General features: G+C 67.8%; 1 protein-coding gene across 1 annotated transcript; it reads left to right on the forward strand.

Annotated features, from left to right (window-relative positions):
• The first annotated feature begins 6677 nt into the window (after positions 1 to 6677).
• Positions 6678 to 23659, forward strand: LOC127036474 (histone lysine demethylase PHF8-like). Its single transcript, XM_050927423.1, has 21 exons — positions 6678 to 6963; positions 7451 to 7536; positions 7661 to 7781; positions 8893 to 9053; positions 9737 to 9878; positions 10923 to 11109; positions 11194 to 11356; positions 12562 to 12649; positions 13297 to 13403; positions 13496 to 13587; positions 13883 to 13972; positions 14438 to 14671; positions 14907 to 15004; positions 15412 to 15581; positions 15678 to 15763; positions 18041 to 18171; positions 18836 to 19101; positions 19488 to 19583; positions 19968 to 20077; positions 22611 to 22950; positions 23333 to 23659. Exons 1-21 carry the CDS (start codon positions 6866 to 6868, stop codon positions 23419 to 23421), a joined length of 2955 nt encoding a protein of 984 aa, XP_050783380.1. The 5' UTR covers positions 6678 to 6865; the 3' UTR covers positions 23422 to 23659.
• The last annotated feature ends 2674 nt before the right edge of the window (positions 23660 to 26333 follow it).

Raw genomic sequence — 26333 nt, forward strand, 5'->3', positions numbered from 1 at the left:
TTTTGTGGACTATCCTAATCCCCCCCCCCCCCCGACAGGCAGGGGGGCTGGTGGTGAATTCCCGTCCTGCCCCCCGACGTATGTAAAAACTGAGCAGTGCGGCTTCTCTCCTGACTAATCCACACCCCTGTCGACACGGGAAGGCTTGAATTCCCCCAGATCCAGGGGATTTGGGGAACAGGGAGGGAGCAGGAAACAGCCCAAATCTCGACAAACTTTATATATTATTTTTCCCCTGCCTTGGAGGTGGGGGGATGGGAGGAAATTTAGTGCCCCCTTTTGCAGTCGGAGGCACTGAACCCTTTTAACCTGACTGATCCGCCAGCAAGGACTCCGGAAAACTATCTCCGGCCTCTGATACTTGAGCTTTCGAACCGAGGCCAGTTCCGAATCCAGCGCTCGGAAGACGCCTGCCCACCCGAAGCAGCTCGTTGACAGGCGTCACCCTGTAGTTTTTTATTACTTTAACCATGTTTCAAAGTCAGGCTTCAGGTCAGGCGTCTCTGAATATCTGCAGACAATCGGCCGTGTCTGCGAATCGCAAAGGAGTTAATCTGAAGTGTTTAGGGTTGGGAGTCTTTAGGGACAGACGCCTGGAGTTGCAATCACTTTTATTGCTGGAATAACGCTCCTTTTCAGCGGGCAGGGGGGCGGGAGATGATTTTAAAGACCCTCGGCATTTTGCAGAGGTCATCCCAATTCAGTGCAGCCATTTTTTCTCTTCTGAAATCTGGAAAACTAAACCCAAAATCACAGCCTCCCGAACTCCCTCTGCTAAACTCTCAGGAGGAAATTCTGAAACGCATCCACCAGTCATTGGTGCTTCGGAAGATTTGTAGCTTTTGCCATCCCAGGGATTTTAAACACAGAGACGCTCTGGGGTGTGGAGAAGAGCCGTGGAAATGAGTTGAGAGGCGTAAGCGGCCACTGTGTTCGGAAGGAGATCGAGAGGGGACTGGATTCTGCTGGAGAATCTTAGGCAGTCACGGTACTACAGGGCTCTTTACTCTGGTGGAGACAGGCTGACGGAAAAACAAGAGGCAGGAGGCTGAAGCCTGACCAATACAAATTGAAAACAAAGGACCAGTCACCGTAAGGTGATTAACAGCTGGGACAAACTCCCAATTGAGGTGGCCCGTTCTCCAGCTCTTAGGGTCTTCCCATCCAAGTGAGATTGTTTACGCCCCTCGCCAGGTGACATAAAGACACCGAGATAAGCATCCTGCCTGGCAGGGATTTAGCAGTCTTGGCTAGATCGGCGGAGAGTCACCTTTTAGATGTACACTGGAAATAAAATGAGCGCAAATCTCAACCTCAGATGGGGCATTTGGACTGATCTGAGTTGGGGCTGCTGGCTCGGCTGGCTTTGCAGAAGCCCCTTTCTTGGCTCCATTTGGCAGAATTGCAGATTCCCCGCGCTGGAAATCGCTCGTCCCTTTTGGAAAACCATGGCCAGTTTCCTTGCCCCTTCCGCATCTGCTTCGGGGGCTCAGTTCCCACCCACGCTGCCTTTCCTGATGTCGCGAGGTGCCCCGCAGACCTGACCAGAGGTAAGACGATCCCTTTCTTTCACCTTGATTGCCCCACCCAGCAAGGGACTGTTCGGCTTAGCTCCTTGAAGAACAGCTGAGGAGATGATTCGGGAATCCTGTCCTTGGAGGTTTTTAAGGACGTCAGGCACACCTGTCAGGGACGGTCTTCCTGCCTCTGCGCCGGGAGCTGGACTGGACGCCCTCTCGAGGTCCCTGCCGGCCCGTGGAGTCGGGCACCGTGGAGGATCTGGGGCCTTGTTCGTGGCCTGGAAGATCCTGTTTCCGTGTTCAAGGCCAGAATTCGAGTCTTGCATAGGGCAGGACGTTTGGTTTCACTGAGCTCCAGGGCGGCGGTTGGACTAAAGGAGACAGAGCAGTTGCGAGGGGCCGCAGGGAAGCGATTTAGGTGAGACGTGCCTGGATGATGCCAGCAGGCTCAGGCTGCAGCAGAAGACGAAACTTCCCCATTCCAATCTGTCGATGGTCAGCAGCTCCAAGCACCTCATCCAGGGTCCCGTTTCCAGCTGGGGCTGGTCCCAGCTGCTTCAGGGAAGGTGGAAAAGCCCCAGACAAACCCATCAAAGCCCAGAGTCGTGTGGGTGGGAAATTGCTGTTGGCTGAAGCTTGCGCTTGGCTTGCTGTGGGCGTCATGTCTGGCAGCCGAGGGCGATGGAAGCAAAGACAGGAGGAGAGGTATTTCCTCCCAGGGTCAGCCCTGCGAGCGAGCAGTGGAGTCGGGAGGACACACCTCTCTCTCAGCCGTCAGGCTGGCTGCAGGACTGACTGGTGAACGTGTGCTGGAGCTCGGCTCGGCCGGTCGTTCATATGAACCTGGAACATACCGGAGGCCTTGGGATTGTGTTGCTAAATTCCTCCATGCTTTTTTCCCCCCTTATCTAGGTGAAACACTTTGACTAGCCTGGAGCCTGTTTTCTCTGCTGGTGTCAATTGGGGATTCCCACAGCTTGGGGCCTGGCCCCACTGACCCAGCGGAGCTGCGGCCCATTGACCCCAGCTGGGGGCCTGGTCCCATTGACTCAACAGAGTTACGGCCCATTGACGGCAGCTGTGGGTCTGGCCCCATTGACCCAGCGGAGCTACAGCCCATTGACGCCAGCTATGGGTCTGGCTGCACTGACCCAGTGGAGCTCTGGCTGATGGACCTAGTGGGGGTCTGGCCCCACTGACTGCAGTGGATTTACACCCACATGCCCCAGGTGGGGATCCAGCCCATGACAGCTCTTGTGTATTGAATCCGGGCAGCTGAAAGCCAGACAGGAGCGCTTGGGTTGTACCCTTGGCAGCAGCACCTGAGTGAACCCTTCTGCTCCCAGATTCCTGCTTTCCGCTCCGATCCAGCGACGCCCCGCGGACGACGCACACGCTGAAGTGGGGGTTTCACTTTCCTTTTCTTGCTGGCTCAAAGCTTTAAAAGAGAACAAAAACCTCAAAGAGGTTTAAACCAACCCACCTGCAGTTCTCTTGACTTTTAAGCGAGCCAGCCTGCCTGTCATGGGCCAGGTGTGGCTACTGACTTCCTACCTTTGGCCACTAAATCACTGGCTGATGGTGTAAGCTAGCCACTCGGACATTATTTTCGCCCTCCTCCTCGTCTTTGGTTTTTAAACCGTGCGTGTGTGAATTGTATTAACTCACACGTGGATTTCTCAGTCTTCTCTTTGTGTCCCCTGTTGTGTGTCAGAAACGTGCCCCCGACCACGTTCTCCTGAATTTTCATTCGACCTCCACCAAGGAGAGAGAATTTTCTCTCATCCTTGGGAATTGTTTGTGAAATCGCTCAGACCCCTGGCTGTATCTGTGTCAGGCCGGCCTGGAAGCGAATATAAGATCTGACGGCAGAGCTCCGGCCCCAGCGTCAGAGAATCTGTGATCAGGTTAGCTGGCGCCGCTCCCCTAGCCGCACAGGAGAAGCAATGAGCAATCCTAGTGTTTCAGTTTTAATCTTGTTAGTGGAATTCAGTAGAGCCAAGTCTGGACGCTGGCTCTTTCCTGACCTGTATTTCTGCTAAATAGGCCTGGTCCCCTTTCTGTTTCCCTGGCTGCCCTGCTTCAGGGCTTCTTTCTCCTGTTCATTTCCTTTGCTGTCTGTTTAATTTAACTTTTTAAAAGCAGCCCCCATTGCCTTGCCTGCAGTGTAGATCCTTTGGGTTTATACTGCTATTTATGGGTAAGGGTTGTTTTAAATAGTTTTTGTTGATGTTAAGAACTTCTCCTCTTCCAATTTTGAAATACTTTTATTTCTATCATCCATCTCCATGCACCGTGTCTGTCTGTCTATCTATCTATCCCCATCAACCCCCTCTATCTATCGCCTCAGCTGGGGCATACACCTTTTTGACGGTAATCATTGCACTTTTATGTTGCTAGATGCTTTTCTGGATAGAAACTAGTGAGATTTTTTTGAAGCAAACCTCAACAGTCTCAATCATATTTTTTTTGGTTCTTAAATTGTAAACCACCTGACTTTCCTTTCCCTACTTTGCCCCCCCACTTCAAATAACTCTGAAGCTTCCGTTTGTTGTAACCATATCTATCTATCCATATATTTCTCTCCCTAACTTTTAAAATGCTTTTAGCATAAGAACCCAGGTTTGAGGGAGTTTTGTTTTGTTTAAACCCCAAAGTATCTTTCACTGAAATGAGCAGTCGGGTTATTTTCTTCCTTGCGATCTTGTCAATTTACAGTTGTGTGTGATATTTACAAGGGGGAAAAAATCCAAGGAAGAGATGTCATGGGTTTTGTTGTTACTAATCTTATCATTTAAATCCCTCCGCCCCCCTTTTTTTTAAAGCTACTGACACGTGTTTATTAGTGGACGGATAAATGTTACTTCTACTTCCCTTGCACCTCAGCCCTATGACTATAAAAACCCTGTTATCCCGCTAGCCCCAGATCCCACAACTTGCTCCCTAGTTTATCCATGTAAGTTGGGACGGGTCCCGCTTCGGGAGGGAAATTGGCTGTAGTGGGGACGCGGGGGAAGGCTGTGTGGCGGAGGCGAAGCCGGCAGGGGTGATGTCTTTGGGAATATGTTTTGCTTGGGTGGATCTGGACGCGTGGTACGGTCATCTGTGATCGAGGAGAGAGACTTACAGTACTTAATAAAAGTCTATTCTTTTAGTAAACCGCAGCCGAGCTGGATTGTTTTTCTGAGCAACAACTGAAGGTAGGGGGCTGGGGTGCAGGACACCTGGGTTCTCCCAGCTTGGGGGGGGGGGGGGGGGCTGGGAGCCAGGACTCCTGGGTTCTCCCCTTGGCTCTGGGAGAGGAGGGGGGTTTGGGAGCCAGGACTCCTGGGTTCTCCCCTTGGCTCTGGGAGAGGAGGGGGGCTGGGAGCCAGGACTCCTGCGTTCTCCCCTTGGCTCTGGGAGAGGAGGGGGGCTGGGAGCCAGGACTCCTGGGTTCTCCCCTTGGCTCTGGGAGAGGAGGGGGGTTTGGGAGCCAGGACTCCTGGGTTCTCCTCTTGGCTCTGGGAGAGGAGGGGGGTTTGGGAGCCAGGACTCCTGGGTTCTCCCCTTGGCTCTGGGAGAGGAGGGGGGTTTGGGAGCCAGGACTCCTGGGTTCTCCCCTTGGCTCTGGGAGAGGAGGGGGGTTTGGGAGCCCGGATACCTGGGTTCTCCCCTTGGCTCTGGGAGAGGAGGGGGGCTGGGAGCCAGGACTCCTGGGTTCTCCCCTTGGCTCTGGGAGAGGAGGGGGGCTGGGAGCCAGGACTCCTGGGTTCTCCCCTTGGCTCTGGGAGAGGAGGGGGGTTTGGGAGCCAGGACTCCTGGGTTCTCCCCTTGGCTCTGGGAGAGGAGGGGGGCTGGGAGCCAGGACTCCTGGGTTCTCCCCTTGGCTCTGGGAGAGGAGGGGGGCTGGGAGCCAGGACTCCTGGGTTCTCCCCTTGGCTCTGGGAGAGGAGGGGGGTTTGGGAGCCAGGACTCCTGGGTTCTCCCCTTGGCTCTGGGAGAGGAGGGGGGCTGGGAGCCAGGACTCCTGGGTTCTCCCCTTGGCTCTGGGAGAGGAGGGGGGCTGGGAGCCAGGACTCCTGGGTTCTCCCCTTGGCTCTGGGAGAGGAGGGGGGTTTGGCAGCCAGGACTCCTGGGTTCTCCCCTTGGCTCTGGGAGAGGAGGGGGGCTGGGAGCCAGGACTCCTGGGTTCTCCCCTTGGCTCTGGGAGAGGAGGGGGTTTGGGAGCCAGGACTCCTGCGTTCTCTGCAGTGACATCACAGTGGCGACGTGCCACACCCAAGATGGCGACCAGGGCCCACGCGGGGAGGGCTGGTGCCACTCCAAAGATGGCGACGACAGCTGCGGGGCGTAAGGGGGGTGCCAGTCCGGCGCTGGGGGCTGCGTTGGACCGAGGCCTGAACCCGCTGAGCTCGCGCGTGCCCCGTGTCAGGGCCTGAACGTGCTCGTGCCGCTCCCAAGATGGCGTCATCGTCCTTGTTCCTTCTCAACATGGCCGCCAGCCAGGGACCTTGCCCTGCGCCGCTCCCAAGATGGCGGCCAAGTTCTACTCCCAGGATGGCTCAGCTCTCCGGCTGGCCTGCTCGGCCGCCGCTCCGCAGATGGGCGCCGCTCCCTGGCCCGTGATCGATGCCACACTCAAGATGGCGGATGGGCCTGCCCGGGCCAACATGGCTTCCGCACCGCCGCCAGGCCACTCTCAAGATGGCCGCGTCGCCCGGCCGCGGCCTGGGCCACTCCCAAGATGGCGCCGGGGCCCCTCCCCGTCTTTTGAATAAACTTTATTGGGAGGCCGGAGCTGGAGCAGGATCCTGGGGCCTGGCCAGGCCGAGCGGGACCGGACCGGGCCTGGAGAGACCCCCCCCGCGGGGCCTGGGCGGCGGGAGGCGGAGAGCCCCCCCCATTGGGCGGGGGAGGGAGCGGGAGGTGGGGAGACCCCCCCATTGGGCGGGGGAGGGGAGCGGGAGGGGGGAGACCCCCCTATCGGGAGTGAGAGGCGGGGAGCCCCCCCCTTGGGAACGGGAGGTGGGGAGCCCCCCCATTGGGTGGGGGAGGGAGCGGGAGGCGGGGAGCCCCCCTGGGGTGCAGGTGGGAGGGAGCCCCCCCGTCTCTAGGGCAGAGGGAGGGGGTGTGGGGAGACCCCCGGGGAGTGCAGGGGGAGGGGAGCCCCCCCAGGGCTCAGGCTCGCTTGGGGGTCAGTGGCCCCAGGGCGGGGCACCCCGAGGGGGGCACTTGCTCTTTAGGGGTGTCGAGGAGAGCCCAGAGTTTTTGGGGGGGTCGGGACTGATTCGGGGGCCCCCGTGTCCCCTGCCCCCCGGCTGGCCCTGAGGGGGGCGTCAGTCGTTTATTGGGGGCGGGCAGCCATGGCCTCGGTGCCCGTCTACTGCCTGTGCCGCCTGCCCTACGACGTGACCCGCTTCATGATCGAGTGCGACATCTGCCAGGACTGGTTCCACGGCAGGTGGGGCAGGGCCAGGCCCCTGGGGGGGGCGGGGAATGGGGCAAGGCCTGGCCCCTGGGGGGGCTGGGGGGCTGGGGGCGGGGGGTGGGGAATGGGGCAGGGCCCGGCCCCTCGGGGGGCGCTGGGGGGCTGGCCGGCTCGGGGGGCTGGGGAACGGGACAGGCCTGTCCTCTCTGGAGGGTGCTGGATCTGGCCCTGGCCAGGGGGCTGGCTGGCTTGGGGGTGGGGTGAGGAATGGGGCATGTCTCCTATGGGGAGGGCTGGATCCAGCCTGGGCTAGGGGGCTGGCTGGCTTGGGGGGCTGGAGAATGGGACAGGCCTGTCCCCTCTGGGGAGCAGTAGATCCAGCCCTGTGAGGGGGGCTGGCTGGCTCCAGGGGGTGGGGAATGGGGCAGGTCTGTCCCCTCTGGCGGGGGCTGGCCCTGCCGGGGGGCTAGCTTGAGGGGTCGGGAATGGGGCACTGGGTAAGCGACTCTCTCTCCCCCAGCTGTGTCGGGGTGGAAGAGGACGCGGCTGCTGACATCGACCTGTATCACTGCCCCAACTGCCAGCTGGCGCACGGCCCCTCCGTCAGTGAGTACCCGAACCCGCCCCCTCAGGCCGGGCGGGGGGTGGCTGCCGCGGGGACTGGGGGAGGGGATCTGCCCCCCACACCTCTGGCTGGGTCTCCCTTGACGGGGTCTCCTGCCCCCCGCAGTGAAGCGGCGCCGGGGGCCCCAGAGGCAGCAGGACGTGGGGCTGAGCCGAGAGACGGGCGCCACGGTGCGGACGGGCAGCGCCCAGTTCATTAAGGAGCTTCGGACCCGGACGTTCCCCAGGTGAGACTCACAGTGGAGGGTGCCTTGGGGAGGGGGCTGGTGCTGGGACGTGTCAGGGGTCTGGGTGAGGGGTGCTCTCCCCTGGCAGGGCCGGGCGCTGGCGGGCCCCGGGGAGTGGGACTGGGGGGCTGGTTAGATGGCACTCTCCCCTGGCAAGGCCAGGCGCTGGGGGGCCCCGGGGAGTGGGACCGGGAGGCTGGTTACAGGACACTCTCCCCTGGCAGGACCAGGCGCTGGGGGGCCCTGGGGAGTGGGACCGGGAGGCTGCTTAGAGGGCACTCACCCCTGGCAGGGCCGGGCGCTGGGGGGCCCCGGGGAGTGAGACCGGGAGGCTGGTTAGAGGGCACTCACCCCTGGCAAGGCCAGGCGCTGGGGGCCCCGGGGAGTGAGACCAGGGGGCTGGTTACTGGACACTCTCCCCTGGCAGGACCAGGCGCTGGGGGGCCCCGGGGAGTGGGACCGGGAGGCTGGTTAGAGGGCACTCACCCCTGGCAAGGCCAGGCGCTGGGGGCCCCGGGGAGTGAGACCGGGAGGCTGGTTAGAGGGCACTCACCCCTGGCAAGGCCAGGCGCTGGGGGCCCCGGGGAGTGAGACCGGGGGGCTGGTTACAGGACACTCTCCCCTGGCAGGACCAGGCGCTGGGGGGCCCTGGGGAGTGGGACCGGGAGGCTGGTTAGAGGGCACTCTCCCCTGGCAGGGCTGGGCACTTGGGAGTGGGATGGGCTGAGGGGCTGGGCAGGGAGTTTCTCATCCCTGGTAGTCAGAGCTGGGCGCTTGGAGGTTCCTGAGGTTGTCAGCGCCTGGCCCCAGGATCTTTTTTTCTAGTTCTGTCCCTAAATCTCGTGTCCGCAGCGGGCGAGCCATCTCTATGCGGTGTTATATGTGGCTGTTTCCAGCCACCCCACCCCAGAGCTGGTTGCATCTCAGCACCGGGTGAGCTGTCTCTGGTCGGTATTATGTGCAGCTGTTCCTCAGCTGCTCTGCCCCAGAGCTGGCTGCATCTCAGTGCCGGGCAAGCCGGCCCCATGTGGTGTTACGTGGGGCTGTTCCCAGCTGCCCTGCCCTGCCCCAGAGGTGGCCGCATCTCGCTGACTCTCCCTCCCGCCGGCAGCGCGGACGAGGTGATCCTGAAGCCCAGTGGGGCGCAGCTGACGGTCGAGTTCCTGGAGGAGAACAGCTTCAGCGTCCCCATCCTGGTGCTAAAGAAGGAGGGGCTGGGCATGACGCTGCCCCCCCCGTCCTTCACCGTGCGCGACATCGAGCACCACGTGGGTAAGGCCGGGCTGGGGGGCTGCCAGCGCTGGGAATGGCCGCTGGGGGGGGCGGGGCCGTGGCGGGGGTCAGGGGGCTGCAGGGCGGACAGTGGGAGGGTCAGAGGGCTGTGGGGGGCCCATAGCTGGTGGGGGGACAGGAGGGTCAGAGGGCAGTTGGGGGGCTGTGGGGAGGTCGGGGGACCGCGGGGAGCATATAGCTGGGAGGGTCAGGGGGCAGTGGGGGCCCATAGCTGGTGGCGGGGGTCAGAGGGCCACAGAAGGGTAGTGGGGGGGTCAGGAGGCCATGGGGGGGCGGTGGAGGGGTCAGGAGGCTGGGGGAGCCGCGGGGGGCCCATAGCTGGCAGGGGGCAGTGGAGGGGTCGGGGAGCGGCGATGGCCCACAGCTGGCAGGGGGTGTCAGGGGGCCACAGGGGGCAGTGGGGGGATTGGGGGCTGTGGGGGCCCACAGCTGGCAGGTGGGGTCAGGGGGCTGCAGGGGGGGTCAGGGGGCCACAGGGGGCAGTGGGGGCCCACAGCTGGCGGGGGGTCGGGGGGCCATAGGGGGGCAGTGAGGGGGTTGGGGGGGCTGCAGGGGGCCCACAGCTGACAGGGGGGTCAGGGGGCCACAGGAAGGCAGTAGGGGGAACGCGGGGGTCCCGTAGCTGGCGAGGGGGCCGGTCACTCTCACCCTGCGCCCCCCAGGGCCCGACAGAGAGATCGACGTGATTGACGTGAGCCGCCAGGCCGACCTTCGCATGCGCCTGGGCGACTTCGTCAGCTACTTCTGCGCCGCCCGGCGGGACAAGGTGCTGAACGTCATCAGCCTGGAGTTCTCCGAGAGCCGGTCAGCGGGGGCCGGGGGGCTGGGGCGGGGGGTGAGCCGGGGAGAGCACGTTAGCTGTGGCAGCTCCCGGACTCCTGGGTCCCTGAGATGCACCCTCCACCTGCCCTGTTCTGTGCCCCCCAACTCCATTCCTCGGTTCCTTTGACTGCAGTCTGATGGCCGGGCCCCCCTCCCGGGCGCCGGGGTCCCACGAGCGGGTAGCCGGGCCCCCCTCCCGGGCGCCGGGGTCCCACGAGCGGGTAGCCGGGCCCCCCTCCGGGGCGCCGGGTCCCGCGGGGTGACGGTCGGGCCCCCCTCCCGGGCGCCGGGGTCCCATGAGCGGGTAGCCAGGCCCCCCTCCCGGGCGCCGGGGTCCCACGGGGTGACGGCCGGGCCCCCCTCCCGGGCGCCGGGGTCCCACGAGCGGGTAGCCGGGCCCCCCTCCCAGGCACCGGGGTCCCGCGGGGTGACGGCCGGGCCCCCCTCCCGGGCGCCGGGGTCCCACGAGCGGGTAGCCGGGCCCCCCTCCCGGGCGCCGGGGTCCCACGAGCGGGTAGCCGGGCCCCCCTCCCGGGCGCCGGGGTCCCGTGGGGTGACGGCCGGGCCCCCCTCCCGGGCGCCGGGGTCCCACGAGCGGGTGGCCGGGCCCCCCTCCCGGGCGCCGGGGTCCCACGAGCGGGTAGCCGGGCCCCCCTCCCGGACGCCGGGGTCCCACGGGGTGACGGCTGGGCCCCCCTCCCGGGCGCCGGGGTGACGGCCGGGCCCCCCTCCCGGGCGCCGGGGTCCCACGAGCGGGTAGCCGGGCCCCCCTCCTGGGCGCCGGGGTCCCGCGGGGTGACAGCCGGGCCCCCCCCCCCGGGCGCCGGGGTCCCACAGAGGGGAAGCTGGGCCCCTCTCCCGGGCGCCGGGGTCCCACGAGCGGGTAGCCGGGCCCCCCTCCCAGGCGCCGGGGTCCTGCGGGGTGACAGCCGGGCCCACCCCCCCGGGTGCCGGGGTCCCACAGAGGGGAAGCTGGGCCCCCCTCCCGGGCGCCGGGGTCCCGCGGCTGACGGCTCTGCCCCCCAGGCTGTCGAACCTGGTGGAGACCCCGAAGATCGTGCGGAAGCTGTCGTGGGTGGAGAACCTGTGGCCGGGCGAGTCGGTGTTCGAGCGGCCGAGCGTGCAGAAGTACTGCCTGATGGGCACGCAGGGCAGCTACACCGACTTCCACATCGACTTCGGGGGCACCTCCGTGTGGTACCACGTGCTGTGGGTACGGCCGGGCCGGGCGCTGCGTGGGGGGGCGGGCAGGGGCTGGCGCGGGGACCCCCCTACTCACTCTCCCGTCCCCCCCAAGGGCGAGAAGATTTTCTACCTGGTGCGGCCAAGCCCGGCCAACCTGGCCCGGTTCGAGGCCTGGAGCAGCTCGTCCAACCAGAGCGAGACGTTCTTCGGGGACCAGGCCGAGCACTGCTACCGGTGCCCGCTGCGCCAGGGCCAGACGCTCTTCATCCCCACGGGTACCCTGCCCCCTGCGGGCACCCTCTGTCCCCCACTGCTACTGGGGCCCCCTGCGCCAGGGCCAGACGCTCTTCATCCCCACGGGTACCCTGCCCCCTGCGGGCACCCCCTGCCCCCTCTATCCCCCACTGCTACCGGTGCCCGCTGCGCCAGGGCCAGACGCTCTTCATCCCCACGGGTACCCTGCCCCCTGCGGGCACCCCCTGCCCCCTCTATCCCCCACTGCTACCGGTGCCCGCTGCGCCAGGGTCAGACGCTCTTCATCCCCACGGGTACCCTGCCCCCTGCGGGCACCCCCTGCCCCCTCTGTCCCCCACTGCTACTGGGGCCCCCTGCGCCAGGGCCAGACACTCTTCATCCCCACGGGTACCCTGCCCCCTGCGGGCACCCCCTGCCCCCTCTATCCCCCACTGCTACCGGTGCCCCCTGCGCCAGGGCCAGACGCTCTTCATCCCCACGGGTACCCTGCCCCCTGCGGGCACCCCCTGCCCCCTCTGTCCCCCACTGCTACTGGTGCCCCCTGCGCCAGGGCCAGACGCTCTTCATCCCAGCGGGCACTCCCCTGCCCCTTCTATCCCCCACTGCTCCCGGTGTCCGCTGCGCCAGGGCCAGACGCTCTTCATCCCCACGGGTACCCTGCCCCTGCGGGCACCCCCCTGCCTCCTCTATCCCCCACTGCTACCGGTGCCCCCTGCGCCAGGGCCAGTCACTCTTCATCCCCGCGGGCACCGCCTGCCCCCTCTATCCCCCACTGCTCCCGGTGTCCGCTGCGCCAGGGCCAGACGCTCTTCATCCCCACGGGTACTCTGCCCCCTGCGTGCACCCCCTGCCCTCCCTGCTCCCCACAGGTACCCCCCAGTCCCCTTCATCCCCATGGGTACCCATTGCCCACTCTCCCTGCGGGTACCCCCATTCTCCCCCACGGGGTACCCGCCCCCTGCAGGCACTCTACAGCCCCCTTCATCCCCGTGGGTACCCACCACTTCTTCCTCCCGTGGGTACCCTCCCCCTGCTCCCCACAGGTATACCCCAGCTCCCTTCATCCCCACAGGCACCTGCTTCCCCCTTTCCCTGTGGGTATCCCCCTTCCTCCCCCCCGCGAGTACCCTCCTCCTCGTCCCCACGGGTACCTGCCCCCCTCCTGCTCCCCGACCCCCTATTGCTCCCCGGGTTCCCCTGGAGTCTGATGCCGCTCTGCCCCCAGGCTGGATCCATGCCGTGCTGACCCCCGTCGACTGCCTGGCTTTCGGGGGCAACTTCCTGCACAGTCTCAACATCGAGATGCAGCTCAAGTGAGTGTCGGGGGCGCCCGAGACCCCCAGCCCTGCCCCAGGGACACCGACCCTGCCGGGGGGTGGGCTTGGTGCAAAGCGCTCTGGGAAAAGGCCCATGGTGGCTCAGTAGGGACAAATGGGGCAGCCATCCCCAAGCTGCATTGTGTGTAGCTGTTCCCCAGCTGCCCCGCCCCAGAGGTGGCTGCATGTCAGTGCCGGGTGAGCCATCCCCATGCGGTGTTACATGCGGCTGTTTCCAGCTGCCCCACCCCAGAGGTGGCTGCATGTCAGTGCCGGGTGAGCCATCCCCGTGCGGCGTTACATGCGGCTGTTTCCAGCTGTCCCACTCCAGAGGTGGCTGCATATCAGCACCAGGTGAACCCCCACCTCGTGATGTTATGTGCAGCTGTTCCCTAGCTGCCCCGCCCCAGAGATGGCTGCATCTCAGTGCTGGGCGAGCCCTCCCCTGTGGCGTTATGTGCGCCTTTTCTTAGCTGTCCCACCCCAGAGGTGGCTGCATCTCAGTGCCAGGCGAGCCCTTCCCGTGCGGTGTTCGGTGCGGCTGTTCCTAGCTGCCCCGCCTCAGAGGTGGCTGCATCTCAGCGCCGGGCAAGCCAGCCCCGAGCTGCCCCAGCCCAACCCGGCTCGGTTGTCTCCCCCGGCAGGGCCTACGAGATCGAGAAGCGCCTGAGCACGGCCGATCTCTTCAGATTTCCCAATTTTGAAACCATTTGCTGGTACGTCGGCAAACACCTCCTGGACATCTTCCGAGGTGAGCAGGGCCAGGGGGGCGTCGGAGGTGAGAGGGGCCGGGGGGTGCCTGTGTCCATCCCCGAGCCCTACCTGTGCCTCTCACCCCCCCAGGTCTGCGGGAGAACCGCCGACACCCGGCCGCCTACCTGGTCCATGGAGCGAAAGCTCTGAACACGGCCTTCCGTGCCTGGACCCGCAGAGAGGCAAGTGGCTCTGCTCTGGGGGCCGGGAGCGATTGATTCGCCGGAGGGAGGAGGATGCTGCAGAGCGAGGAGCAGTCGTGCCCCACCCTAGCGTCAGCCGCATCTTGGGGCTGGAGTGGGGGTGTTGGCCTTACAGAGGCACCTGCTCTGGGCTGTGTCTGTTCTACAACCGTAACTCGACTGTGTTAGCTCGACTCACAGCTCCCTCCCACCGCGCCCGCCCGCGCCAGCAGCCCTTCCTCCGACTGGGGAGGGGCAGAGAGCTGGAGCCCCCAGTAACCCCCCCTTCCCCCAGGTGCTGGAGGAGCACGAGGACGAAATCCCCGGCACCGTGCGTCCTGCGCAGCTCATCAAAGACCTGGCCAAGGAAATCCGCCTGGTCGAGGTGCGGAGCAGCCTGGGCACCAAGGGGCACTAGGGGACGGGGCAGAGGGCGCTCTCCCCTGGCATCCAGGACTGGGCGCTGGGGGCGGGCAGGGGCTTTCCCCTGGCAGATGGGACTGGAGACCGTGGGGTGGGGGCCGGGCCGTGTGGGGGCCAGGCAGGGCTGGTCATTGGCGGGCAGGGCAGGGGACTGTGGGGCGGGAGCCGGGCACTGGGGGTGGGGGCTGGGCAGGGCCAGGGACTGGGGGCGGGGGCTGGGCACTGGGGGTGGGCACCGGGCAGGGCTGGGGACTGTGGGGTGGGGGCTGGGCACTGGGGATGGTGGGGGGCACTGTGGGGTGGGGGCCAGGCAGGGCCAGGCACTGGGAGTGGTGAGGGGCACTGCGGGGCGGGGGCAAGGTGGGGGGCGGGAGAGGGGTCTCTCCCGGCAGGCAGGGCCGGGGTGGGGGGATTGAAGCCCTCCCAGGATATCTTTCAGCAGAACATTGGGAAGACGGGCAGCCCCTTTGGGGTGCAGCGGGCCCCCCCACCTGGCACCAGGAGGGGGGACCAGAGCCCCCAGGAGCCGGGCCGGAGGGGAGGCCAGAAGGGGCGCGAAGGCCCAGCTGCTGGCGCTCCCACGAGGCTGGACTTGGAGCTGCTGGACACGTGCACCGAGCTGCCGACACTGGAAAGCAGCGAGAGCCCCCCGGCAGAGGAGGTGACGGCTGGGGGTGGGGGCTGGGTGGTGCCATGGGGCAGAGGGGCTGGGCAGGGTATTGGGGGGTGCCGTGGGGCTGAGGGGCTGGGCAGGCGCTGCTCTCCCCTGGAAATCAGAATACCTGGATCTCCTCGCCAGCGTTACGTGCAGCTGGTCCTAGTGGCTCCACCCTAGAGGTGGCTGCAGCTACTCAGCCACACCACCCATTTGCTGAGCCCCCCCACCTTTTTCACAGTTTGACATTCCCAGTTCCAGCCTGGAGGAGACGGACGTGGATTCGGAGCTGGCCGAAGGGGAGCTCACCTTGGTGTTGGCCGATGGCCGGCCCGTGCGGTGAGTGGGGCGAGTTGGGGCTGGGCAGGGGTTGCTACAGGGTGGGGAGCAGGGCTGTGGGCTGGCAGGGAGCACTGTGGGGTGGGGAGTTGGGGCCCTTTGGGCCAGCAGGGGGCACTGAGGGCTAGGGGGCTGCGGGCTGGGGGGCTGCAGGCCAGCAGGAGGTGCTGTCGGGCAGGGGCCAGGAGGGGGCTCTGTGGAGAGCGGGGTGGGGGGCACTCTTGGAGGCCGGGCCGAAGGCACTGCGAGATGGGGAGCTGGGTGGGGGGCTGCGGGCTGGCAGGGGGCTGCAGGGCAGGGAGCTGTGGGGCTGCGGGCCGACGGGGGGGGCCTGCAGTGTGGCAGGGGGTGCTGCGGGGCGCTTTTGGGGGCTGGCCAGGGGCTCTGACCTGCTCTCCCCTTGGCAGGGCGAAGCGAGCCAGGGGCTCCCGGCGCCCCCGCCCGTCCTGCTCCCCGTCGCCCCCCAGCTCCCCGGGCGCCCAGGGGCTGGACCTGGACTCGGAGGAGGATTTGCAGATCGACGAGGCACCACCCCGCAAGGACCGGCGGGGCCCAGCGCCCCCCCGGAGACTGGCCAGTAGGTCGCCCCCCCCCCCCGCCCCAGTGCCCCCCCGCCACGCAGCCCTGCCCCCCCGGGCCGTTCGGTGAGTGGCTCTGCCGTTCTCTTTCCCAGAATTCCCCAGGAAGCTGCCAAGGGCCAAACCCTGCTCTGACCCCAACCGCGTGCGGGAGCCTGGGGAGGTTGAGTTTGACATCGAGGTAAACGGGGGGCTCTCAGGGGTGGGGAGCAGAGGGCTGTGGGGGGCTGGGCCATGGGGGGCTGGGAGCAGAGAGCTGTGGGGGGCTGGGCCATGGGGGGCTGGGAGCAGAGAGCTGTGGGGGGCTGAGCCCTGTGGGGTTGGGAGCAGAGAGCTGTGGGGGGCTGAGCCCTGTGGGGCTGAGATCAGAGAGCTGTGGGGGGCTGGGCCATGGGGGGCTGGGAGCAGAGAGCTGTGGGGGGCTGGGCCCTGTGGGGCTGGGAGCAGAGAGCTGTGGGGGGCTGGGCCCTGTGGGGCTGGGAGCAGAGAGCTGTGGGGGGCTGAGCCCTGTGGGACTGGGAGCAGAGAGCTGTGGGGGGCTGAGCCCTGTGGGACTGGGAGCAGAGAGCTGTGGGGGGCTGGGCCCTGTAGGGCTGGGAGCAGAGAGCTGTGGGGGGCTGAGCCCTGTGGGGCTGGGAGCAGAGAGCTGTGGGGGGCTGGGAGCAGGAGGTGTGGGGGGCTGGGCCCTGTGGGGCTGGGAGCAGAGAACTGGGGGGGGCTGGGCCCTGTGGGGCTGGGAGCAGAGAACTGGGGGGGCCTGGGCCATGGGGGGCTGGGAGCAGGAGGCGTGGAGGGCTGAGCCCTGTGGGGCTGGGAGCAGAGAGCTGTGGGGGGAGCCAGGGCCATGGGGGGCTGGGAGCAGGAGGCGTGGAGGGCTGGGGCCTGTGGGGCTGGGAGCAGAGAGCTGTGGGGGGCTGGGCCCTGGGGGGCTGGGAGCAGAGAGCTGGGGGGGGCTGGGCCATGGGGGGCTGGGAGCGGAGAGCTGAGGGGGGGCTGGGAGCGGAGAGCTGTGGGGGGCTGGGCCCTGTGGGGCTGGGAGCGGAGAGCTGTGTGGGGCTGGGCCATGGGGGGCTGGGAGCAGGAGGTGTGGGGGGCTGGGCCCTGTGGGGCTGGGAGCAGAGAGCTGTGGGGGGCTGGGCCATGGGGGGCTGGGAGCAGGAGGTGTGGGGGGCTGGGCCATGCGGGGCTGGGAGCAGGAGGTGTGCAGGGCTGGGCCCTGTGGGGCTGGTAGCAGAGAGCTGTGGGGGGCTGGGCCCTGTGGGGCTGGGAGCAGGAGGTGTGGGGGGCTGAGCCCTGTGGGGCTGGGAGCAGGAGGTGTGGGGGGCTGAGCCCTGTGGGGCTGGGAGCAGGAGGTGTGGGGAGCTGGGCCCTGTGGGGCTGGGAGCAGAGAGCTGTGGGGGGCTGGGCCATGGGGGGCTGGGAGCAGAGAGCTGTGGGGGGCTGGGCCATGGGGGGCTGGGAGCAGGAGGTGTGGGGGGCTGGGCCCTGTGGGGCTGGGAGCAGGAGGTGTAGGGGGGCTGGGCCCTGTGGGGCTGGGAGCAGAGAGCTGTGGGGGGCTGGGCCATGGGGGGCTGGGAGCAGGAGATGTGGGGGGCTGGGCCCTGTGGGGCTGGGAGCAGAGAGCTGTGGGGGGCTGGGCCATGGGGGGCTGGGAGCAGAGAGCTGTGGGGGGCTGGGCCATGGGGGGCTGGGAGCAGAGAGCTGTGGGGGGCTGAGCCCTGTGGGGCTGGGAGCAGGAGCTGTGGGGGGCTGAGCCCTGTGGGGCTGAGAGCAGAGAGCTGTGGGGGGCTGAGCCCTGTGGGGCTGGGAGCAGAGAGCTGTGGGGGGCTGGGCCCTGTGGGGCTGGGAGCAGGAGGTGTGGGGGGCTGGGCCATGGGGGGCTGGGAGCAGGAGCTGTGGGGGCCTGAGCCCTGTGGGGCTGGGAGCAGGAGCTGTGGGGGGCTGGGAGCAGGAGGTGTGGGGGGCTGGGCCCTGTGGGGCTGGGAGCAGGAGGTGTGGGGGGCTGAGCCGTGTGGGGCTGGGAGCAGAGAGCTGTGGGGGGCTGAGCCCTGTGAGGCTGGGAGCAGGAGCTGTGGGGGGCTGAGCCCTGTGGGGCTGGGAGCAGAGAGCTGTGGGGGGCTGAGCCCTGTGGGGCTGGGAGCAGGAGCTGTGGGGGGCTGGGCCCTGTGGGGCTGGGAGCAGAGAGCTGTGGGGGGCTGGGCCCTGTGGGGCTGGGAGCAGGAGGTGTGGGGGGCTGGGCCATGGGGGGCTGGGAGCAGGAGCTGTGGGGGGCTGAGCCCTGTGGGGCTGGGAGCAGAGAGCTGTGGGGGGCGGGGAGCAGGAGGTGTGGGGGGCTGGGCCCTGTGGGGCTGGGAGCAGGAGGTGTGGGGGGCTGAGCCCTGTGGGGCTGGGAGCAGAGAGCTGTGGGGGGCTGGAGCAGGTGGCTGGCGGCAGGCGCCCCACATCTCTCTCCCCCCAGGAGGATTACACCACGGAGGATGAGGGCGGCTCAGGGGACGAGGGGCTGGTGCCGGGGGGCAGCGCGGCCGGGATCCTCGACCTGCTCAAGGCCAGTCGCCAAGTCGGGGGGCCACACTACGAGGAGCTCAGGTGAGATGCGCTGGGTGGGGGGAAGGGGGCAGGGGGGTGTCATGGGGCACCATGCTGGGGGAGCTCAGTGGGGGGGGTGCTGAGCATTGCTGGGGGGGAGGGGAAGGTGCTTGGGAGTCGTTGGGGGGCGCTGTGCCTGGAGGTGGGGCTGGGTATGGCCGAGGGGCGCTGTGTCAAGGGGTGGGGGCTGGGGGTCGGGGCTGGGTGTGGACGGGGGTCGCTGTGTGGGGGGAGGGGAAGGTGCTTGGGAGTCGTTGGGGGGCGCTGTGCCTGGAGGTGGGGCTGGGTATGGCTGAGGGGCGCTGTGTCAAGGGGAGGGGGCTGGGGGGGCGGGGCTGGGTGTGGACGGGGGTCGCGGTGGGGGAGGGGAAGGTGCTGGGGGGTGCTGTGTCGAGGGGGAGGGGGGCTGTGTGTGGCCGAGGGGTGCTGTGTCAAGGGGAGGGGGCTGGGGGGGCGGGGCTGGGTGTGGACGGGGGTCGCGGGGGGGGACGGGAAGGTGCTGGGGGATGCTGTGTCTAGGGGAGGGGCAGGGGCTGGCTGTGGCCCGGGGGGAGGGGAAGGTGCCAGGGCCCCCCGTGCCGGGGGGGGAGCGGGGGAGGGGGTCCCAGGGCCCCCCACCAGGGGGCAGGGCGTCCACCCCCCCTAACCCTCCCGCCCCCCCCAGCGACGCGCCGGCCTCGCCCAGCACGCAGGAGGCGATCCAGGGCATGCTCTGCATGGCCAACCTGCAGGCCGCTGGCTCCTCGCCCAGCCGCCCGGCCTGGTGGGTCCCGGGCCACGAGCGCGGCTGGGCGGGCGGGTCGGGCACCAAGCGCCCGCGCCGCAGACCCCCGACGCGGGCGGCCGCCCACAGCACGGACAGCGAGGGCGAGACGGGCAGCCTGGACGAGCAGGAGAGCCTGGGCGCCTGCTTCAAGGACGCCGAGTTCAGTGAGTGCCAGGCCGGGGGGCGGGAATGGGGCAGGGGCCTGTCCCCTCTGGGGGGCACCAGCTCCCACCCGACCCCAGGGCGGGACTGGCTGGCTCAGGGGCGGGAATGGGGCAGGGGCCTGTCCCCTCTGGGGGGCGCCGGCTCCCACCCGACCCCAGGGCAGGACTGGCTGGCTCAGGGGGCGGGAATGGGGCAGGGGCCTGTCCCCTCTGGGGGGCACCAGCTCCCACCCGACCCCAGGGCGGGACTGGCTGGCTCAGGGGGCGGGAATGGGGCAGGGGCCTGTCCCCTCTGGGGGGCACCGGGCCCATCTGGCCCCTGGGTGTGGGGCTGGTTGGGTCAGGAGCATGCCCCCCCCCCTTACCCCCTGCCCCCCACCCCACAGTTTACCCCTCTCTTGAGTCTGATGAGGACGACCCAGCCTTGAAATCGCTACCAAAGAAGAAGAAATGTACAGATGATGCCCCCTGGAGCCCGAAAGGTAATGGAACCCAGGAGTCCGGGGGTCTGGGCTGGTGGGTTAGAGCGGGGGGGGTTGGGAGCCCGGACTCCTGGGTTCTCTCCCTAGCTCTGGGAGGGCAGTGGGGGCTGGTGGGTTAGAGCGGGGGGCTGGGAGCCAGGACACCTGGGTTCTCTCCTTGCTCTGGGAGGGCAGTGGGGGCTGGTGGGTTAGAGCGGGGGGGCTGGGAGCCAGGACTCCTGGGTTCTCTCCTTGCTCTGGGAGGGCAGTGGGGGCTGCTGGGTTAGAGCGGGGGGGCTGGGAGCCAGGACTCCTGGGTTCTCTCGTGGCTCTAGAAGGGGTGCGGAGGACCTGGTTGCTGGCCAGGCCAAGAACTCTGTGGTTCCCTCTCTGCTCCCCCCACAGCCCGGGTGACCCCGACGCTGCCCCGCCAGGACCGGCCCGTGCGGGAGGGGACCCGAGTGGCGTCCGTGGAGACGGGGCTGGCGGCTGCTGCGGCCAAGCTGGCTCAGCAGGTAATGGCCCTGCAGGGCAGGGGCGCTGGGCAGGGGAGCAGGGCCGGCTCTAGGCACTGGCAAACCCAGCGCATGCTAGGGGCGGGGGCACGTTTTCGGCCCTGGCAGCAGCCGTGTGTGGTGCCTGGGGTCGCCCTGGGGCTGCTGCGGTTCCGCCGTGGGGAGCAGTGCCCGCACCTTGTGGCCAGGCCTGGCAGGCTCCGAGTGCGGGACACTTGGGCTGGGGCCGCCCCATGGGGCACACGGAGCCGCCTGCAGGTGCCGTAGGGCAGTCGCCCCCCATTACCGCAGCCGGGGCTGGGCACAGCGGCCCGGAGCAGCCGGGTGGGGCCCGTGTCCCACTCTCTGGGGCTCCGCTCCCTGTGGGGCTCCTCAGCCCCCTGCCGGGTGGGGGGTCCCCCGGCTCCTCCGCCCCCTGCCGGGCGATCCCCCGGCTCTGCCCTCCCGGGTCCCGGACGGTCCTGGAGGCAGGAGCCCCGGCTGGAGGGACCCTGGGCTGAGGCGCAGCCGGGAGCCTCACTGCTTATCCCGAGCCGGCCAGCGCTGGACTGGCTGGAGGGGAGGGGGGGAGTGGGCGGAGTCAGCACTGGTGTGGGGGGAGCCCAGGGCCGGGAAAGCAGGGGGTGCGGGTGTGTGTGTGTGGGGAGAGAGAGCCCTGGGCTGGGGGTGGCAAAACACCTAGAGCTGGCCCTGATGGGGGGCACCGCGCCATGGCGGGGCAGGTGGGGGGCACCATGTTGCAGGGATGGTAGTGGGCAGGCTGGAGGCTGCTGGGGGTCACCGTGCCATGGGAGGCAGGTGGGGGGCACCATGTTGCAGGGATAGTAGTGGGCAGGCTGGAGGCTGCTGGGGGTCACCGTGCCATGGGGGGCAGGTGGGGGGCACCATGTTGCAGGGATGGTAGTGGGCAGGCTGGAGGCTGCTGGGGGTCACCATGCCATGGGGGGCAGGTGGGGGACACCATGTTGCAGGGATGGTAGTGGGCAGGCTGGAGGCTGCTGGGGGTCACCATGCCATGGGAGGCAGGTGGGGGGCACCATGTTGCAGGGATGGTAGTGGGCAGGCAGGGGGCTGCTGGGGGTCACCATGCCATGGGGGGCAGGTGGGGGGCACCATGTTGCAGGGATGGTAGTGGGCAGGCTGGAGGCTGCTGGGGGTCACCGTGCCATGGGAGGCAGGTGGGGGGCACCATGTTGCAGGGATGGTAGTGGGCAGGCTGGAGGCTGCTGGGGGTCACCGTGCCATGGGGGGCAGGTGGGGGGCACCATGTTGCAGGGATGGTAGTGGGCAGGCAGGGGGCTGCTGGGGGTCACCATGCCATGGGGGGCAGGTGGGGGACACCATGTTGCAGGGATGGTAGTGGGCAGGCTGGAGGCTGCTGGGGGTCACCATGCCATGGGAGGCAGGTGGGGGGCACCATGTTGCAGGGATGGTAGTGGGCAGGCAGGGGCTGCTGGGGGTCACCATGCCATGGGGGGCAGGTGGGGGGCACCATGTTGCAGGGATGGTAGTGGGCAGGCTGGAGGCTGCTGGGGGGCACCGTGCTGGGGGGGCAGGTGGGGGGCACCATGTTGCAGGGATGGTAGTGGGCAGGCAGGGGGCTGCTGGGGGTCACCATGCCATGGGGGGCAGGTGGGGGGCACCATGTTGCAGGGATGGTAGTGGGCAGGCTGGAGGCTGCTGGGGGTCACCATGCCATGGGGGGCAGGTGGGGGACACCATGTTGCAGGGATGGTAGTGGGCAGGCAGGGGGCTGCTGGGGGTCACCATGCCATGGGAGGCAGGTGGGGGGCACCATGTTGCAGGGATGGTAGTGGGCAGGCTGGAGGCTGCTGGGGTCACCATGCCATGGGGGGCAGGTGGGGGGCACCATGTTGCAGGGATGGTAGTGGGCAGGCTGGAGGCTGCTGGGGGTCACCGTGCCATGGGAGGCAGGTGGGGGGCACCATGTTGCAGGGATGGTAGTGGGCAGGCTGGAGGCTGCTGGGGGTCACCATGCCATGGGGGGCAGGTGGGGGACACCATGTTGCAGGGATGGTAGTGGGCAGGCAGGGGGCTGCTGGGGGTCACCATGCCATGGGGGGCAGGTGGGGGACACCATGTTGCAGGGATGGTAGTGGGCAGGCAGGGGGCTGCTGGGGGTCACCGTGCCATGGGAGGCAGGTGGGGGGCACCATGTTGCAGGGATGGTAGTGGGCAGGCTGGAGGCTGCTGGGGGTCACCATGCCATGGGGGGCAGGTGGGGGGCACCATGTTGCAGGGATGGTAGTGGGTAGGCAGGGGGGCTGCTGGGGGTCACCATGCCATGGGGGGCAGGTGGGGGGCACCATGTTGCAGGGATGGTAGTGGGCAGGCAGGGGGCTGCTGGGGGTCACCATGCCATGGGGGGCAGGTGGGGGGCACCATGTTGCAGGGATGGTAGTGGGCAGGCAGGGGGCTGCTGGGGGGCACCGTGCTGGGGGGGCACTGTCGCAGGGAACGGGGGGGGCCACGCCACTGTCCCCCTCCCCCAGCCCTGCGCTCCCTCCCCCAGGAACACCAGCGGCTGCAGCGGCGGAAGAGCCAGGCCAAGCGGAGGGCCCCGTCCCCGAAGGAGTCGGAGCCGGAGCCGGAGCCAGAGCCGGAACTAGAGCCGGACCCAGAACCGGAGCCGGAGGTGCCTGCTGTGCCAGACGGTGCCCCCGGGGTGCCCCCCACCCCTGAGCCCAAGGCAGAGCCCTACGCCGGCAGCCTGGCCGACCACGAGTACACGGCCCGGCCCAGCCTCTTCGGCATGGCCCAGCTCAGCCGCGGCACCACCCCCATGGCCCCCGGCGTCTTCCTGTCCCAGCGCCGCCCCTCCGCCGGCGCCCCCGGCACCCCGCCCGCTCAGGGTAAGGCAGGGGCAGCTGGGGCCAGGACGCCTGGGTTCTCTCCGGGCTCTGGGCTGGGAGTGGGGGCTGGTGGTTAGAGCAGGGGGGCTGGGAGCCAGGACGCCTGGGTTCTCTCCGGGCTCTGGGAGGGATGGGGGCTGGTGGTTAGAGCAGGGGGGCTGGGAGCCAGGACACCTGGGTTCTCTCCGGGCTCTGGGAGGGGAGTGGAGACTGGTGGTTAGAGCAGGGGGGCTGGGAGCCAGGACTCCTGGGTTCTCTCCCGGCTCGGGGAGGGGAGGGGGGGCTGGGGGCCAGGACGCCTGGGTTCCACGGTGGGGCTGTTGGTATCTCCTGTGGTTGGGGGAGGGATCTGTCCCCCCTCACCCTCCGCTCTGCCCCCCAGGAAAGCGCCCCAAGAAGGGGCTGGCCACGGCTAAGCAGCGGCTCGGCCGCATCCTCAAGATCCATCGCAACGGGAAGCTGCTTCTCTGAGCCCCATGGGACTGCACGGGGGAGGGGCTTGCCTGGCACCTCCACTGATTGGCTGCTGTGTCCTGGTAGCCCCCCCCTCCTTCGCCTCTGATTGGTCTCTTCTGCCCAGGGGGCTCTTCCGAGCCTGGATTGAGTGGGCCTCCCCCCCCCCCCGCCATCAGAAGGGATCCAGACTTCAGCTTGTTCCCCTGCCCCGATTTTTGGGGTACCCTGGCCCCCCGTCCCCATGGCAGGACCTGAGCCCAGACAGTGTCTCCCCTGCTGGAGGGGCACATAGGGGCAGTGGGTGGGGGGCTGTGAGAGGTTCCCTGTTCTGCCCCCCCACTCCAGGGGTCCCAGGCTGCCCCGGGGCCGTGGGGGTTCAGGCCGCCCCGGGGCTCGCGCCAGGCGTTTTATATCCAGGGTTAGAATAAAAATCTGTTGGTTCTGCTCGTCTCGGGGAGACCCCCCCGTCTCTTAACTGTGCCCCCCTGCACCGAACAGCTCGCCCCTCCTTCCTGCAGGCCCCCCTCCTGTGTGTCACCCCTCGCCGTACGGACCCTCAGACCATTGCGCCAGGTGCTGCACGGACCCCGAGCGAGAGCGGAGCCCCCATACCCGCCCCCCTGGCCACTGGGGCTCTGTGCCCCCCCCTCCGTCTCCCTCACTCTTCCCAGGGGCTGTGTCCCCCATAGCAGCCCCCGACTTCCCCAAGGCATCACCCCCTACCAGCACCTCTCCCCCCAGGGGCTCTGTGCCATACCAGCCCCCGCTCTCCCCAGGGTTCTATTCACCCCATACCAGCCCCCCCATGAGCTCTCTGTCCCCCCACCAACCCCCTCCCCCCAGGGGCTCTGTGCCATACCAGCCCCCGCTCTCCCCAGGGTTCTATTCACCCCATACCAGCCCCCCCATGAGCTCTCTGTCCCCCCCACCAACCCCCTCCCCCCCAGGGGCTCTGTGTGCCATACCAGCCCCCGCTCTCCCTGGGGTTCTATTCACCCCTATACCAGCCCCCCCATGAGCGCTCTGTCCCCCCCACCAACCCCCTCCCCCCCAGGGGCTCTGTGCCATACCAGCCCCCGCTCTCCCCAGGGTTCTATTCACCCCCATACCAGCCCCCCCATGAGCTCTCTGTCCCCCCACCAACCCCCTCCCCCCAGGGGCTCTGTGTGCCATACCAGCCCCCGCTCTCCCTAGGGTTCTATTCACCCCCATACCAGCCCCCCCATGAGCTCTCTGTCCCCCCACCAACCCCCTCCCCCCCAGGGGCTCTGTGCCATACCAGCCCCCGCTCTCCCCAGGGTTCTATTCACCCCATACCAGCCCCCCCATGAGCTCTCTGTCCCCCCCACCAACCCCCTCCACCCCAGGGGCTCTGTGCCATACCAGCCCCCGCTCTCCCCGGGGTTCTATTCACCCCATACCAGCCCCCCCCATGAGCTCTCTGTCCCCCCACCAACCCCCTCCCCCCAGGGGCTCTGTGCCATACCAGCCCCCGCTCTCCCCAGGGTTCTATTCACCCCCATACCAGCCCCCCCATGAGCTCTCTGTCCCCCCCCACCAACCCCCTCCCTCCCAGGGGCTCTGTGCCACCTATACTTATGCCCCCCTGGGGCTCTGCCCCCCCATACCAGCCCCCCTCCCCCCAGGGGCTCTGTGCCCCTGAAACCAGCCCCCCTTCCCCCCCTCGGGGCTCTGCCCCCCCATACCAACCCCCTCCCCCCCAGGGGCTCTGTGCCACCTATACTTATGCCCCCCTCAGGCCTCTGCCCCCCCCATACCAGCCCTTCCCCCCGGGCTCTGCCCCCCCTATACCAGCCACTCTCCCCCCAGGGGCTCTGTGCCCCTGAAACCAGCCCCCCTCCCCCTGGGCTCTGCCCCCCCCGTACCAGCCCCCCTCCCCCCAGGGGCTCTGTGTCCCTGAAACCAGCCCCCCTTTCCCCCCAGCCCCCCCCATACCAATCCCCTGCCCCCCAGGGGCTCTGTGCCACCTATACTTATGCCCCCCTGGGGCTCTGCCCCCCCATACCAGCCCCCCTCCCCCCAGGGGCTCTGTGCCCCTGAAACCAGCCCCCCTTTCCCCCCTCGGGGCTCTGCCCCCCCCATACCAGCTCCCCTCCCCCCCAGGGGCTCTGTGCTACCTATACTTATGCCCCCCTGGGGCTCTGCCCCCCCATACCAGCCCCCCTCCCCCCAGGGGCTCTGTGCCCCTGAAACCAGCCCCCCTTTCCCCCCTCGGGGCTCTGCCCCCCCCATACCAGCCCCCCTCCCCCCAGGGGCTCTGTGCCACCTATACTTATGCCCCCCTGGGGCTCTGCCCCCCCATACCAGCCCCCCTCCCCCCAGGGGCTCTGTGCCCCTGAAACCAGCCCCCCTTCCCCCCTCGGGGCTCTGCCCCCCCATACCAACCCCCTCCCCCCCAGGGGCTCTGTGCCCCTGAAACCAGCCCCCCTTTCCCCCCTCGGGGCTCTGCCCCCCCATACCAGCCCCCCTCCCCCCGGGCTCTGCCGTCATTAGCCTGAGCGGTGACGTGCCATGACCGCATGGGGGAGGGGCGGGACCCTCGCGTGTCCGCCCGGAGGCGGCTCAATAAAGTTACATTTGTCTCAAGAACGGTTGGGGTTGGGCTTTGACAGCGAAGTCTCGCGAGAAATAGTAATCAGAGGTTTCGCGAGACGAGCGGTCGCTAGCGGAAGAGCGTCGTCCGAGATCTCGCGAGAGTTGAAGATTGACAGAGCCTCGCGAAATCTCGCGTGACTAGAGGCTTCCTCGGAGGAAGCGCGACGCCGTCGCAGGTCGGGGCTCTCGCGAGGTTTCCTGTCATCGCGATACCTCACGTGGGCTCTTGTCCAGCCACCCCCGCCGCGGCCGGCCGTTCTCGCCCCCTGTCGCCTTGGAAACGGTTAGTTCTCCCGCGATTTCCCTCAAGG

Source organism: Gopherus flavomarginatus, chromosome 18, assembly GCF_025201925.1.
Source record: "Gopherus flavomarginatus isolate rGopFla2 chromosome 18, rGopFla2.mat.asm, whole genome shotgun sequence".
Lineage (NCBI taxonomy): Eukaryota > Metazoa > Chordata > Testudines > Testudinidae > Gopherus > Gopherus flavomarginatus.

What these genes read in the sequence shown, in the direction of transcription:
- LOC127036474 (XM_050927423.1), top strand. Translation starts at nt 6,866, where the DNA reads ATGGCCTCGGTGCCCGTCTACTGCCTGTGCCGCCTGCCCTACGACGTG. An exon ending in CGGACCCGGACGTTCCCCAG is followed by an intron (nt 7,782 to 8,892) that starts GTGAGACTCACA and finishes TCCCGCCGGCAG; the next exon opens with CGCGGACGAGGTGATCCTGA. An exon ending in CGGCCAAGCTGGCTCAGCAG is followed by an intron (nt 20,078 to 22,610) that starts GTAATGGCCCTG and finishes TCCCTCCCCCAG; the next exon opens with GAACACCAGCGGCTGCAGCG.